Below are 13,801 nucleotides of genomic sequence, written 5' to 3'. Positions count from 1 at the left end.
GGGACGTCAAACAACGCAGTGCGAACTCAGGGGAGGATGTCTAGTGAGGAGAGCTACTTGGCTATCTTGCGCTACCTCACCAATGAGCGGGAGCCCTATGCGCCGGGAACCGAAGGCAATGCCAAGCGCAAGATACGGAAGGCAGCCGCCTGCTATGTGGCGAGAGCTGGCACTCTGTTCTACCAGCGCCGCCACCGCGACAAGGAGCGCTTCACTGAGCTGGAGGTGGTGCTGCAGCCAGAGCGCAGGAATGGGCTGATAGAGGCAGCGCACATCGGGGAGGGAGGGGAGCATCTGACCCGGCTCCAGACATGGCATCTTCTGTCCCAGCGGTACTGGTGGAGAGGTGAGCACATCACATTGAAATACTGGCTGGGCACACAATGACCGCTCTCTGCCACACTCCCTTACCAACAATGTAACTCATCACTGAAGGCATGCACTGTGAAATGATTTTTAGATTGTATTTATACTTTACTGTAAGTTTTTGATCCACAGTTACTAAAGCTAGGGAGTGAAAAAGGATTTTTTTATATGGCAAAATTTGAGAGCAAATGATTAATAAGGTAAGTATCATTAATAATTTCATGAATTGTAGAATAAAGAAACCTGGTAAGAGAAAGTTTAATAAGATCTCTAGCAGCAAAGTATACTGCAATAGCAGTAAACCTACTGTAATATGCTGTGCACATCAAGATGGTGAGGTTGAAACTTCATTGCGATTGTGTTTCACTAAAGCACCTGCTACGCTTGTACATTTGGTTTGTACATTTGGTGTGAGGCACAGAGGCGGAAAAGATTTGGTCAGCCTGACGCTCTGCTGCTGTGCTCATCCTCTGGGGGCATAGCAGCATCCACAGTGGCTTATATACTGTATTTTTTCTCACTGGCTCACAGTGGCTTATATACTCACTTTTTCTCCCCCAAAAGTGGGAAAAAAGTCACTGCGTCTTAGGCCTCGTTCTCATAATTAAGCGCAGATGGCTGTGCGTTCAGAATGCAATGCGTACGATCGCTCTCCATCTGCGCTACAGATCCCATTCATTACAATGAATGGGATCTGTGATACGATTCCCGAGAATGCATGCAGCAGCGCGATAGCATTTGATGGGAACAGTAGAAGGGCTGTCTATGCCCTTCTACTGTTCTTGCATGTCGCATACTACGTGCGCTGCCAAAATGCGCACGGCAGCACGCATAGTCTGAACGAGCCCTTATAGTCCAAATGCAGGGAGTTCCTGACTTGTGAATGCCTGCCAATATGAACCTCCAACCTGCCGCAAAGTCGGGGACTCCCTGTACTGTGCCCATGCAGAGGAGGACACGGGACGAATAGAGGACACATGGGGGACACAAAGGGGCATAGAGGAAGACACAAGATGTACAAAGGGAGCATAATCCACAAGATGCCCCTTCACCATTGATGCACCAGCTATTGAAGCAGAAAACACATTTTTGTCCCTAACCTGCCGTTAGTATGTGACCATTATGCTAGGTACACACCATACAATTTTCTGGCAGATTTACCTGCCAGATCGATTATTTCCAATCCATCCAATGTCCGATCTGAATTTCAATCGATTTTTCTGATTTTCTTTAACCACTTCACCCCAAAGGCGTTTAACCCTAAAGATTTTCACCTTTCAGTGCTCATCCCTTTCATTTGCCAATAGCTTAATCACTACTGATCACAATGAAATGATCTACAGTATATCTTGTTTTTTCCCCCACCAATTGGGCTTTTTTGGGGTTGATATTTGTTTTCAGTAATTACTTTATTTTCTATGCATTTTAAAGGGAAGGTCCAAGCAAAATAAAAAAAATGAGTTTCACTTACCTGGGGCTTCTACCAGCCCCATACAGCCATCCTGTGCCCTCGTAGTCACTCACTGCTGCTCCAGTCCCCCGCTGGCAGCTTGCCGACCTTGGAGGTTGGCGGGACGCATTGCGTACATTTTTATGCATTCCCGCTAGTGCAGGAACAATAACGCATACATTTTTAGGCGTTACTGGTTCAATGCGTAAATTTTTACGCATTGAACCAGTAGCGCGTCAAAATGTATGTGTTAATGTTCCTGCACTAGCGGGAATGCGTAAAAATGTACGCAATGTGGCCCGCCGACCTCTGAGGTCAGCAAGCTGCCAGTGGGGGACTGGAGCAGCAGTGAGTGACTGCGAGGGCACAGGATGGCTGCATGGGGCTGGTAGAAGCCCCAGGTAAGTGAAACTCATTTTTTTTTTTTGCTTGGACCTTCCCTTTAACCACTTCAGGATCACAGGTTTTTTTCCCTTAAAAACCAAAACAACGTTCACATTTCAGCGCTTTTTCCTTTCAATCAGTGATAACTTTATTGTTACTTATCACACTGAAATGATCTATATATTGTTTTTTTCACCACAAATTAGGCTTTCTTTGGGTGGTAGGTTTTGCTATGAATTATTTTATTTTATATGCACTGTAAAGGGAATAATAAGGAAAAAAAGAAAAAAAAATGATTTCTCAGTTTTCAGCCATTATAGTTTTAAAATAAAATGTGCTTCGATACATAAAACCCACACGTTTTATTTGCCCATTTGTCCCGGTTAAAACAACATTTAAATTGTGTCCCTAGTACAATGTATGGTAATAATATTTTATGTGGAAATAAAGGAGCATGTTTCCGTTTAGGGAATTTTAATACTATTTCACTTATTACAACTTTTTTTTTTTTTTTCAAAATTAACAGTAGTATACTCTCATGACATCCATATTAGAAAAGCCCCTAAGGTAACTATTTATGTAGAAAAAATTAAATGATGTAATTTTTTTCATTTTTTTAACAAGTATTTTATTTCTGTAACTGTGGGGCAGGGTTGGAAGGGGTTAAATTTAATAAATAAAATAATAATAAACTTTCTATGTAAAACAGTATACTGGTATAATTAGATGTATTTATACTTTTTGGCCACAAGATGGTGCTACTGAGACTGTGTTTCTATTAATAGAACTCGAAGAACAGGGAAGTTTCCCTCTGAGAGCTTGTGTGACTTAAAGGGAAGGTTCAGGGAGGGTGGGTAAAAAATAAAAATCAAATTCCACTTACCTGGGGCTTCCTCCAGCCCGTGGCAGGCAGGAGATGCCCTCGCCGCCGCTCCCGGTGGCCGACCCGACCTGGCCAGGCCGGCTGCCAGGTCGGGCTCTTTTGCGCTCCAAGGCCCGGAACTTCTGCGTCCCACGCCGGCGCTCTGACGTCATCGGACGTCCTCCGGGCCCTACTGCGCAGGCGCAGAACTACTGCGCATGCGCAGTAGAGCCCGGAGGACGTCCGATGACGTCAGAGTGCCGGCGTGGGACGCAGAAGTTCCGGGCCTTGGAGCGCAGAAGAGCTCGACCTGGCAGCCGGCCTGGCCAGGTCGGGTCGGCCACCGGAGACCACCGGGAGCCTGCGGAGCGTCGGCGAGGGCACCTCCTGCCTGCCACGGGCTGGAGGAAGCCCCAGGTAAGTGGAATTTGATTTTTATTTTTTACCCACCCTCCCTGAACCTTTCCTTTAAAGGACTTAGGAGCAGGGATGCTCATTCGGATTTCGGGTACCCGAATTAATCCGGATATCCGACCTTTTTCTATTATCCGGGTCGGATCCGGATAGTTCTGCAGATATCCGGATAGCTATCTGCAGATAGTTCCACCACCGATCCGGATACCCGCGGATATCCGATTTACCCGGACTACCCGAATCGCATATTTAAAAAAATCTCTCTCTCCTCCTCCCCATCCATCCACTTATATCATCCTGTAGGGAATTGCAGTTTTTCAAAACAGTTTACATACCATAGCTGGGATTAGAACCCAGGACTCAGTATGTAGTAGGTATCTGTCTTACCCACTAGACCATCAGCCACACTATATGCTAGAGCTGACCTAGCATTTATCAGATGGTAGGAGAGAGGTCACACCTATGTATTTCCTAAATGTATTTCCAATAAAAACTTCAATAAAAAGATTCTAATACAGTACTGTATTTCAGCCAGGTCACAAAAATCTTCAAAGTCTGTAACTGGAGGCAATGTTTGGTGAGCCCTTTCCCTTTTGAGAGAAGTCTGTTTTGTTGTGTTCTCATTGTAGTGGCTAAAACACTGGTTAAAAAGTGACTGGCCTTCAAAAAATCATTAACCAGCTTTAGCATGTAGTGTGGCTGATGGTCTAGTGGGTAAGACAGATGCCTACTACACACTGAGTCCTGGGTTCTAATCCCAGCTATGGTATGTAAGCTGTTTTGAAAAACTGCAATTCCCTACAGGATGAGATGGATGGATGGAGGAGGAGCGTGGATCGGGGGGTTGGCCCTAGAGCTGCTCAGCCGCACTCGCGGCAGGTGTGGATTAGCGCTGTGTGGATTAGGTCTGTAATTAGCGCTATTGCGGACCGCAACACGTACAAAAATACGCGTTGCCGCATTACGCGCGCATAGATATGCGGCAACGTGTATATTCGTACGCGTTGTGGCACGCAATAGCGCTAATTACAGTCGGGAATGCGGAAAAAGCTACGCGTGGCCAGTCCTGACAGGCCTGTCGGCAAAAACGACACTAGCTGGCAGCAGGGGACCAGAGGATTAGTGAGTGACTGCGAGGGCACAGGACTGCTGCAGGGGGCTGGTAGAAGCCCCAGGTGAGTAAAACTCATTTTTTTTTTCTGGCTTAAGGTTTGCAGGTACTTCACTTTTTAAACTTTATTTTAAAATAATTTAGCCTCGTAAGTCCTTTAAGGTCCGTACACACGCCGGGTCCGCCGTCACCTCCTGCTGGGCGTGTTTTCAGCAGACAGTACAGCGTGTGTACAGTCTGTCGCTTGACTGATAAGGCTGTTTCTGAGCGATCCGCCCGGCGGATACCACAACTGGAAATAAGATTGCGGCAGTGTGTGGGGGAGTAAAAGTAAATACCTTTAGCTCCTCCTGCCCCCCTCCGTCTGCCACTGTTCCTCTAATATTCCTCCCGGTGCCCTGCGACTTCCTTGACCTATGACCTGGACATACATGCGCCCTGTGCGCGCAGTATGTCATTCCCTTTTCACTTCTGGCCGGCGCATAGCGATCGGCTCAGAAGCACGCTGATTCCTCTGCCTCCCCTGGGCTGCGTGTGCGCTCCATTACACTAAGCGTCACATGCTAATCATGTAACGCTTAGTGTAATGGAGCGAAACGCTCCATTCCCCCACACACTACCACAATCTTATCTTCAGTTGTGGTATCCTTTAAAAGGAAAAACAAGGAAAAAAATACACCATTTCTCAAATTTCATCCCCTATCGTTTTAATATAAACACTGCTATTGTACATAAAACCCACACATTTTATCTGCCTATTTGTCCTGGTTATCACGACATTTTAATTATGTCCCTAGTACAAAGTATGGTGACAATATAGCATTTGGAAATAAAGGTGTATGTTTTCCTTTACTATTTTCACGTGCACGTGCGGGAGCGTGCACGCATACAGCGGCAGCAGCACTGTCTGACTTATAAAAACGTCCTGGAGCCATTAAGAGGCTCTAGCAGGACGTTTTTATAAGTCATTAAAGGGAACCTGAAGTGAGTAAAATTATTTAAAATAAACACATGATGTAGCTGCAAATGAATATTACATACTAATCTCACTGTAAGCGTCTCTCAGAAGCTCACCATTTTCTTCTTACAGTGATCCCTTCCAGTTCTGACAATATTTTGTCAGAACTGAAATATACCAGTTACTGTCGGTTATATACCAGCTGCTGTCAGTTACAACTGAATGTGCAAGGTATTGTCCATGTTTCCCTATGGCTCAGGTGGGTGATATTACAGTTTAACAGTGTGCTGACCAGGAAGCTGTTATGGGTTAATGGCCATTTTTAAAATGGAGGAGGGAGAATTCCATTGATCAGTGGACAAATGGGACACAGGACAGGAGAAAGAGATTGAGTAGACTACACAGGAGGTAAGTATAACCAGTGTATGGTTATTTCAACTTTTTATTTTCAGTTTAGGTTCTCTTTAAGGCCCAGTGCACACCAAAAACCTCTAGCAGATCCGCAAAACACTAGAGGTTTTTGAAGCAGATTTCAGAGCGATTCTAGGCACGTTTAGAGACATTTTTTGTAGTGTTTTTGTGTAGCAAAATGGAAAACTACCTGTACGATTTCTATTAGAGAGCCGGTGTCCTTGCGTCCTTTAATGATCGCAAACAATCTGCAAATTGTAGCCAGTAGAAAACGGCTCTTATTTAGACTTTGTTTTTGTTTTAGATTTTAGTGTTAAAGGTACTTGCAAAACTCCAACTTGTTTGTATTTTATTTTGTTTTGTTTTTTTTAGGCATTTTGAAAGAAATGAAAAGTTACATTAAAAAATGCAATAGATGCCAGGTAAAGACAGACCGACGCGGTTCGTCTGATCCCTCTGACTTGCTGGAGGAATTTGGGCTTGACGGTCAGTTGGAGGAAACAGATGATGAAAACAGCACCGCAGTGTCCTGCACCACTGCCGATCCAAAGCCTGCTAAAAAGAAGGCAGTGGAAAAACATGAACTAGTCTTTGTAAGTATTTCTCGATTTTATACACATAATGGCCTCATCTTTATTCCCTTTTAAAGGTTTTTAGTGTTCTTGTACTGCTGTTGTATAATCTGAGTTGGATTTATGTTATTGGACCGGAACCTTTTCAGTCGTAATTTTTGAGCATACTATGCAAAAAAAAGTCCAGAATCTGTACTTCCTCTCCTAATGGCTGTTGTTAGACTCAGTATTATGCGGGCATGTCATTTGCATCTTCCAGTTCTGCATTCATTGGTGTACTGGGCAGAGACATCTCACAGCATGCCCTCCCACATAAGGCTTCTTTTTTTTTTTCTTCTTTTTTTTTGTTAGTACATTTAAATGGAATTTTAAAAAAGCTGTTATATTGTGTATAAAGGATGCAGAGAGGTGTTTCTGTGAAAGCTGTTCACCTTTTGTTCTCTGGTAGTGTTGTCAGTGCACATAAGAGGGAAGAGGTTTCATTCCCCAATTGAATTCCCTTCCTTTTTGTTAGCCTCATTAGTGACCAGAAGTTTCATCTGTGCACCTAACAGCTATGAGTATTTATTTACTGTGCCAGTAGGATAAGGTTAATGTGCTGTCTTGTAACTCTTATGTTGCTGGATTGCTTAGAGTAGCATATGTATATTTTATATTGTGTATGAAAATACTGTCTGCAGACAGCTCTTACTATTTGCTCCCAAAGATCTACTTGAAGCAAGTACTGCCTGTCACAAACTTGTAGTACAGAAGATGAGCATATAAGGAACAATACAAAAGTGCAGTTGTGCTCATACGTTTACATACCCAGCAGAATGTAGGTTTTCTAAACCATTTTTCAGAGAATATGAATAACACAAAAACGTATCTTAAACTTCTCGTTGGTGGTTGACTGAAGCCATTTATTGTCAAACAACTGTTTACTCAGAGATAAAAAATAAGATTTATACAGCCCCATGTGCACAGATTGCTCCAACGCCACCGTCCTCTGCTGCCTGCAGCTCCGGTATCTGGTCCCGTTACTTCGGCCAGTCGTGGCCAATCTGCGCAAGTGAAGTGCGCTCTTTACGTAACTCTCCAGGGGCAGCTGGAGAGATATGTAGAGAGCGCACTTCCGCGCTAGTGAAGGTAACCTTTTTCAACTGTGACCGGTTTGCTTGTAGTAAGTGGGTGTGTGTATAAAAGGTCAAGGAGTTTCTGGATTCCTGACAGACCTTTCCATCTTTCATCCAGGGCTGTAGATCTCACCTTCTTTGTTTGAGACTACATGCACGTTAAAATGATCTCTAGGTGGTTTACAGGATTAGTAAGTGTAGCACCTGACCTGCTCTTTGCCTCCAGGGTGCCTTGCACACCCTGAGAATGTTTGTGTAGTAAATTGGCTCACATAATAAATCACCTTCTTTATTGAAAGAAAAAAAAGAAACCCTCATTACAAAATCTGTGTATGTGAAGCCACTACAGGGCCAGGCAGTCAGGTGCAGTGACAGCCAGTGCTGTGGAGTTGGAGTCAGGGCAATTTTGGGCACCCGGAGTTGGAGTCGGAGTCCTGGTTTCGTAAACTGAGGAGTCGGATGATTTTTGTACAAAATCCACAGCCCTGTTAAGTATTAGACCAAGGAGTTGGAGTTGAGGAGGCAGAGTCATTTTGGGCACCCAGAGTCGGAGTCGTGATTTCATAAACTGAGGAGTCGGAGTTGGAAGATTTTTGTACCGACTCCACAGCCCTGGTGACAGCAGCATTTCCTTACTCAGATCATGGTCCTGCTGACTAGTGCAAGTGGGTGGGAACATAATTGATCTGTGTAATGTAGAATCCTCTGTTACAGTACAAGACTATTGGGCTTGGAAAAGGCTTCCTGCACACACACTCTGCATTAAAAGTTTATATCTTCCCCCCCCCCCCTCCCCACCCCACCCCTTTTGTAAAGAAGACTTTTTTTTTTTTTTTGCAAGAGGTGCTGTATTATTCATACACTGTGGTCAGGGGAGTGGAACCCTGCCTTGGCCTGAACTTGGTCCTAGGGTTTAATTGGGCTATAAATAATTAATAGATGTTGAGAGATGTAAGGTCAAGCCTGACCTTTGCAAGAAAAGCAAGTATTTCTGCAACCTACCAGTATTTCTTTAGAGTTGGTTCCAGTTACCTCATTTAAGCATTTTTGGAAAAATGTCATGGAGGATGCTTTCAAGAATAATCCAATTATAGGGTCAACTATATAAAGTACCGGTACACAAACTGGAAAATAAATGACCATAAATCAACCTAATTTTTGATGTGACCATCCTTTGCTTTTAAAATGGCATCAATTGTCCTACATACACTTGTACACAGTATTTAAAGGACACATCTGAGGTAAACTCGCCCTGTCTTTCGTCATGACAGCTAGCAATCTCACTATAGGGGTACAGTGCCACCCGGGAGAACTGCAGCGTTGAATCCCAGGGAGGTGAGTAAGTGCATGGGGTTGCTGCAGGCTTTCTGGCGGAATTAAGGCTTTGCGGTTTTAGGGTCTAAAAGCCTGCAAAAAAATTGCACCGCTTTTAGACCCTAAAATCTCGAAATAATCATGGTGCCAGGAAGGTTAAAGTACAACTGACCTGAAAGGGATATAAAGGCTGGCATAATTTAATTTTAAACAATGCACATTGCTTGGCTGTTATGCTTGATCCTCTGCCTCTAATACCTTTAAGCATATCCCCTAATCAAGCATGCAGTTCAGATGTTTACATTTGCTGCATGCTTATTTCAGGTTTGTGATTGAGACACTACTGATGCATTAAAGATCAGCAGGACAGCCAAGCAACTGGTATTGCCCAAAAGGAAATAAATATAAAACAAGCTAGAAGCGGTTATCCTAAGCCTGACTCGTAGTAGCTGCCTGGCGGTTAATGCAGAGCATAGCGTGCAGCAGGCATTTTAACCACCACTCCCTGGGATCCAGATGCCAGCAGCCATTCTCCTTCTGTATCCTTTGGGTGAGATTGCCGTCTGCCATCATGACGATAGCCGGTGATCTCACAACAGGGTTACAGCGCCACCTGGAGGATGGAGGGAGAACTGCAGCGCTGGATCCCAAGGAAGTGAGTAACGTGCAGGGGCTGCTGCAGGCTCTCTAGCAGAATGATTATTTCCCGGTCTAAAAGCCTGAGAAACCATTGTACCGCTTTTAGACCCTAAAATACTACAGATAGTACAGATACTATATAGAGTGCGTACTAGTGGCTGCAGCTCTGGCGCTTTGAGTCCGCCAGGAGAAAAGCGCGATATAAATATTCTGTGTTTGTCTGTGTCTGTGTTTAAAATCAGGAAAGAATCATACCGCCAAGGGGCTTTAATAGGCACTGCAGCCGCAGGCGCAGCAAGGCTGGATAGTGTAATGGTTAAGGGCTCTGCCTCTGACACGGGAGGCCAGGGTTCGAATCTCGGCTCTGCCTGTTCAGTAAGCCAGCACCTATTCAGTAGGAGACCTTAGGCAAGTCTCCCTAACACTGCTACTGCCTATAGAGCGCATCCTAGTGGCTGCAGCTCCGGCGCTTTGCGTCCGCCAGGAGAAAAGCGCTATATAAGTGTCTTTGTCTTTTTTTGTCATTTAATCCAGCTTGTGTACATAGTTTTAAGGTACACTTTAAATGTGTACCACTGTATTTTTGAGAATTGATGATCCTTCAAAAGCAAAGGCTTTTCGGATAAAATATTTGATTTAGGTCTTAACATGTTAACAAAATTTGTAGGTTGTATTCATGGCGCTATTTTAGAAAACAGTTGCAGTATTTCCTTCTCACTTCCTTTATTAATGATACTGATAAACTTACCCTTTTTTTTTTGTTGTTTTTTTTTTTGTTAAGGTTGATAGTAAAGGCATAGTGAAGCAAACCTCTTGTAAACATGGACAGGCTGTCTTAGATCAGTTGAACCAGCAAAGACTTTCTAATCAGTTCTGTGATGTGACATTGCTCATTGAAGGAGAGGAATACAAAGCCCACAAGTCGGTCCTAGCAGCAAGCAGTGAATACTTCAGAGAGCTGTTCATTGAAAAGGGGGCGGTCTCCAGCCATGAAGCTTTTGTTGATCTGTCAGGTAAGAAACTATTGTCCTTGATATTGGTTCACTGTGGCGTAGTGGTTAGCACTCTCGCCTTGCAACGGTGGGTCCCCAGTTTAAATCCCAGCCAGGTCAACATCTGCAAGGAGTTTGTATGTTTTCCCGGTGTCTGAGTGGGTTTCCTCCAGGCACTCCAGTTACCTCACACATTCCAAAAACATACAGATAAGTTAATTGGCTTCCCCCTAAAAATTGGCCCTAGACTATGATACATGCACTACACGATACATACATAGACATATGACTATGGGAGGGACTAGATTGTGAGCTCCTCTGAGGGACAGTTAGTGGCAATACAATATATTCTGTACAGCGCTGCGTAATATGTCGGCGCTATATAAATACTTAAAATAAATAAATATTCTTTATCAAGCAACTGTCTTTTTAACCACTTCGGGACCGGCCGCCTAATCCCCCTTAAGGACCAGGGCATTTTGCGGTGGGGGGGGTGCGCGCATTTGGGGGGGTTGGCCGGCCGGATCCCGTCTGTGGCTGGCTGTTCTGTCTCCCCCCTGTGTGGCCAGGTGTCCCCCCTGTGCGCAGCAGCCATCACTCACCTTCCAGGCTCCAATGATGAGCCGCACTAGCCCCCTTCTTCTCCAGCTGGCATCTCCGCTCCAAATGACGCTCAGGTCGGGTCGCGGCTTGATGACGTCAAGCCGGGACCCGGCGCTGACGTCAGACGGAGCAGAGATGCCGGCCAGAGCAGAGGGGGTCGCCGATCGTCGCTGGAATACATGACTTGATATACGTGATTGTGACTGTAGTATAAGCCGAGACCCTCATTTTTCGCCCACTTTTTTTGTCCCCAAAACTCGGCTTATACCTCAGTATATATGGTAATGTAGCAGGTAAAATGGGTGCCTGGAACGCCTTGTACTAAAGGTGCCACCATAGGCCGCATTGCCGTTTTTGACTATGGTGTAGACTAGTCGGTGATTTGGGTGTCTGTTCAGCTATTGTGTAACAGAACTCCGGCTAGCGTTAGTAATTGTGGCGAGGGGAGTCTGGCTATTGTATAGCCAAACTCAGGCTAGCCTCTAGAGATGGTTATTGTTGTCTGTGTTGCAGGTAAAGTTTTGAATGCCTAAAGGTTAATAGGCATTGGATTGCATTTCGATTTGGTCACACGCCCTAGCACTTGGCCAACCTTGTGCACATTTACACTGTTCAGTGGAATAATGTCATGACTGCTGCCTTGATGTTTGTAAATGCCTACATTGTATATGCTAAGCCAACAGAAGTGTCATAAACATATAGTGTTGACTTCCCACCTTGAAGTGCGGGAACCCCTGAAGGTCTGTAAAAATTGTGACATGAAGATGAGCATCCTTGATTCTGACAGATGTAAGCAATTCTCCATACTTCATACAGGCAATCCTAGAATGTGACAACTCCACCCAGTATTGACATCAGATCAGACCCACATAATTAATTAACCAGAGTTAGCCATATTTTTTTTTTTTTTTTTTTACAATATGAAGAGGTTTTGTGGGGAAACTGTGAGGTTTGAATGTTTGACTCCGATGAGAGCAATACAAATGCTTTTTATTGGGATAAATAATAAACATAAGGTAAAAAATAAAGTGCTTATAAATAGTATCTCTCTCGGGGTAGAGCTAACAAAATAGAAAACTAAAAGAACCAAGGTGGGTCATATTGCGCCACTTCAAGTAAAGATACAGAAGCAGTATTCATATCCCAAGGTGACTATTAGTATGTTTAATGCGTTGTTGAGCATTTCAACAAGTACCGATCCGGTTTATTTCTTCAATAACGTTTCTTAAATTTGATTTCTAGGGTTTTGTAAGGCCAGTTTCCTGCCTTTGTTGGAATTTGCATACACCTCAGAGCTTTCCTTTGAATTCTGCAGTATGGCTGATATTGCTGTGCTTGCTCGACATCTCTTCATGCATGAAGTCCTGGAAATCTGTGAATCTATTCATAAACAGATGGAGGAGAAGCAACTTACTTTGTATCATCAGGGGGATGTTCAGACTGTATCTTCAAAACAGAAACTCATTAATGTCAATATGCAAAAGCCTGGAAATGTTCAAGCCATCATCAGCACAGTAATGGGAGAGGTGACAAATGGTCAGCAGGTGTTACATCAAGACAATGTGGAATGTATGGGTACAGAACAAGCACAATCTGGACATGGTGGGACTGACTTTGCTACTTCAGAGCAAGCAGCTATTTCAACACAGATGTCTGCAGAACTTAGTAGTGACAATGTTCCAGCAACCTCTGTGGATGGCACCACAGCAGTATACATTTCTGACATTTCAAATGCCTCACCAGAGTTGCAGTCTGCAATCTTTGTTCCTGCAGTTATTGAAGTTGCTGCAGTCCATCCAGTATCTCAGCAAATCGTTATTGACTGCTCAGATTCCCAGCTTGACAGACATGATTCTGGGTTGGTGGTGATCAGCAGTGAAAATGCTGATTCAAAGACTGAAGAAGGGTTAAAAGAAAATACATTTCATGCAGAAGTGCCAAGCTGCAACCCAAGTTCACCATTTGTGGAGAACATGGATATTGACATGAATATTGGAGAAGATTCTAAAGTGAAAAGCAAAGAGGCTTTGAAGAGGAAACGTGGTAGACCTCTAAAGCCTCCTAAGTCACCAGATGGGTCAATGGCCAGCAGTGAGATTCCAGATATTGGAGCAAGCATATCTTCTGAAGGACCTGCCAATGCTGGAGCAAACACATTGACTCAAGACCCTACTTCTGAGGTAGCAAGTGACTCCCCTCAGGAAAGTTCAGGTTCTTCAGAGGAAGACCCATATAAAGGCAAGTTAAGAGAACGCTCTGTTGAAGAAGGTGGATACATTCAGATGCACAGAGGAAACGTTCAGATGCACAGAAAGACTGTGGCAAAATCTGCAGTTCAACAGGTAAATGTTGATTTTGTTTTTTGATCTTTTATGTGAAGTGATACTTATTTTTATGTACACCAACCCATTGTTTCAATTCAGTATGCTAACTTATTCATGAAGTCAACATATCTGGCTCAACATAGTCCAGACAATTGTAATGTTTTCAATTTTATGAGAGGAAGGCACAGTAAAAAAAATTACATTGTCGATGATGAATATTGTGAATACATAATGATCTCCCGATCGTCAGACGGGAGATCAATGAATGTGAACACAGTTCCCATTC

General features: G+C 43.9%; 2 protein-coding genes across 2 annotated transcripts in view; one reads left to right on the top strand and one right to left on the bottom strand.

Moving 5' to 3' along the window:
- The window catches only part of RPL24 (ribosomal protein L24), a 145,266-nt gene extending 134,992 nt beyond the window's left edge, over nucleotides 1-10,274 (bottom strand). Inside the window, exon 1 of the mRNA XM_068268450.1 lies at nucleotides 10,270-10,274. Coding sequence (XP_068124551.1) covers nucleotides 10,270-10,274 — 5 coding nt within the window. The remainder of the gene's footprint in view (nucleotides 1-10,269) is intronic.
- The window catches only part of ZBTB11 (zinc finger and BTB domain containing 11), a 34,178-nt gene continuing 20,412 nt past the window's right edge, over nucleotides 36-13,801 (top strand). Inside the window, exons 1-4 of the mRNA XM_068268451.1 lie at nucleotides 36-346; nucleotides 6,329-6,549; nucleotides 10,378-10,609; nucleotides 12,434-13,533. Coding sequence (XP_068124552.1) covers nucleotides 37-346; nucleotides 6,329-6,549; nucleotides 10,378-10,609; nucleotides 12,434-13,533 — 1,863 coding nt within the window. The 5' untranslated portion in view covers nucleotide 36. The remainder of the gene's footprint in view (nucleotides 347-6,328; nucleotides 6,550-10,377; nucleotides 10,610-12,433; nucleotides 13,534-13,801) is intronic.

The sequence above is a fragment of the Hyperolius riggenbachi genome, chromosome 2, assembly GCF_040937935.1.
Source record: "Hyperolius riggenbachi isolate aHypRig1 chromosome 2, aHypRig1.pri, whole genome shotgun sequence".
In the NCBI taxonomy this organism is placed as follows: Eukaryota; Metazoa; Chordata; class Amphibia; order Anura; family Hyperoliidae; genus Hyperolius; species Hyperolius riggenbachi.
Note: the sequence above shows the minus strand (reverse complement) of the source record. Positions and strands in the feature narration are given on the sequence as shown.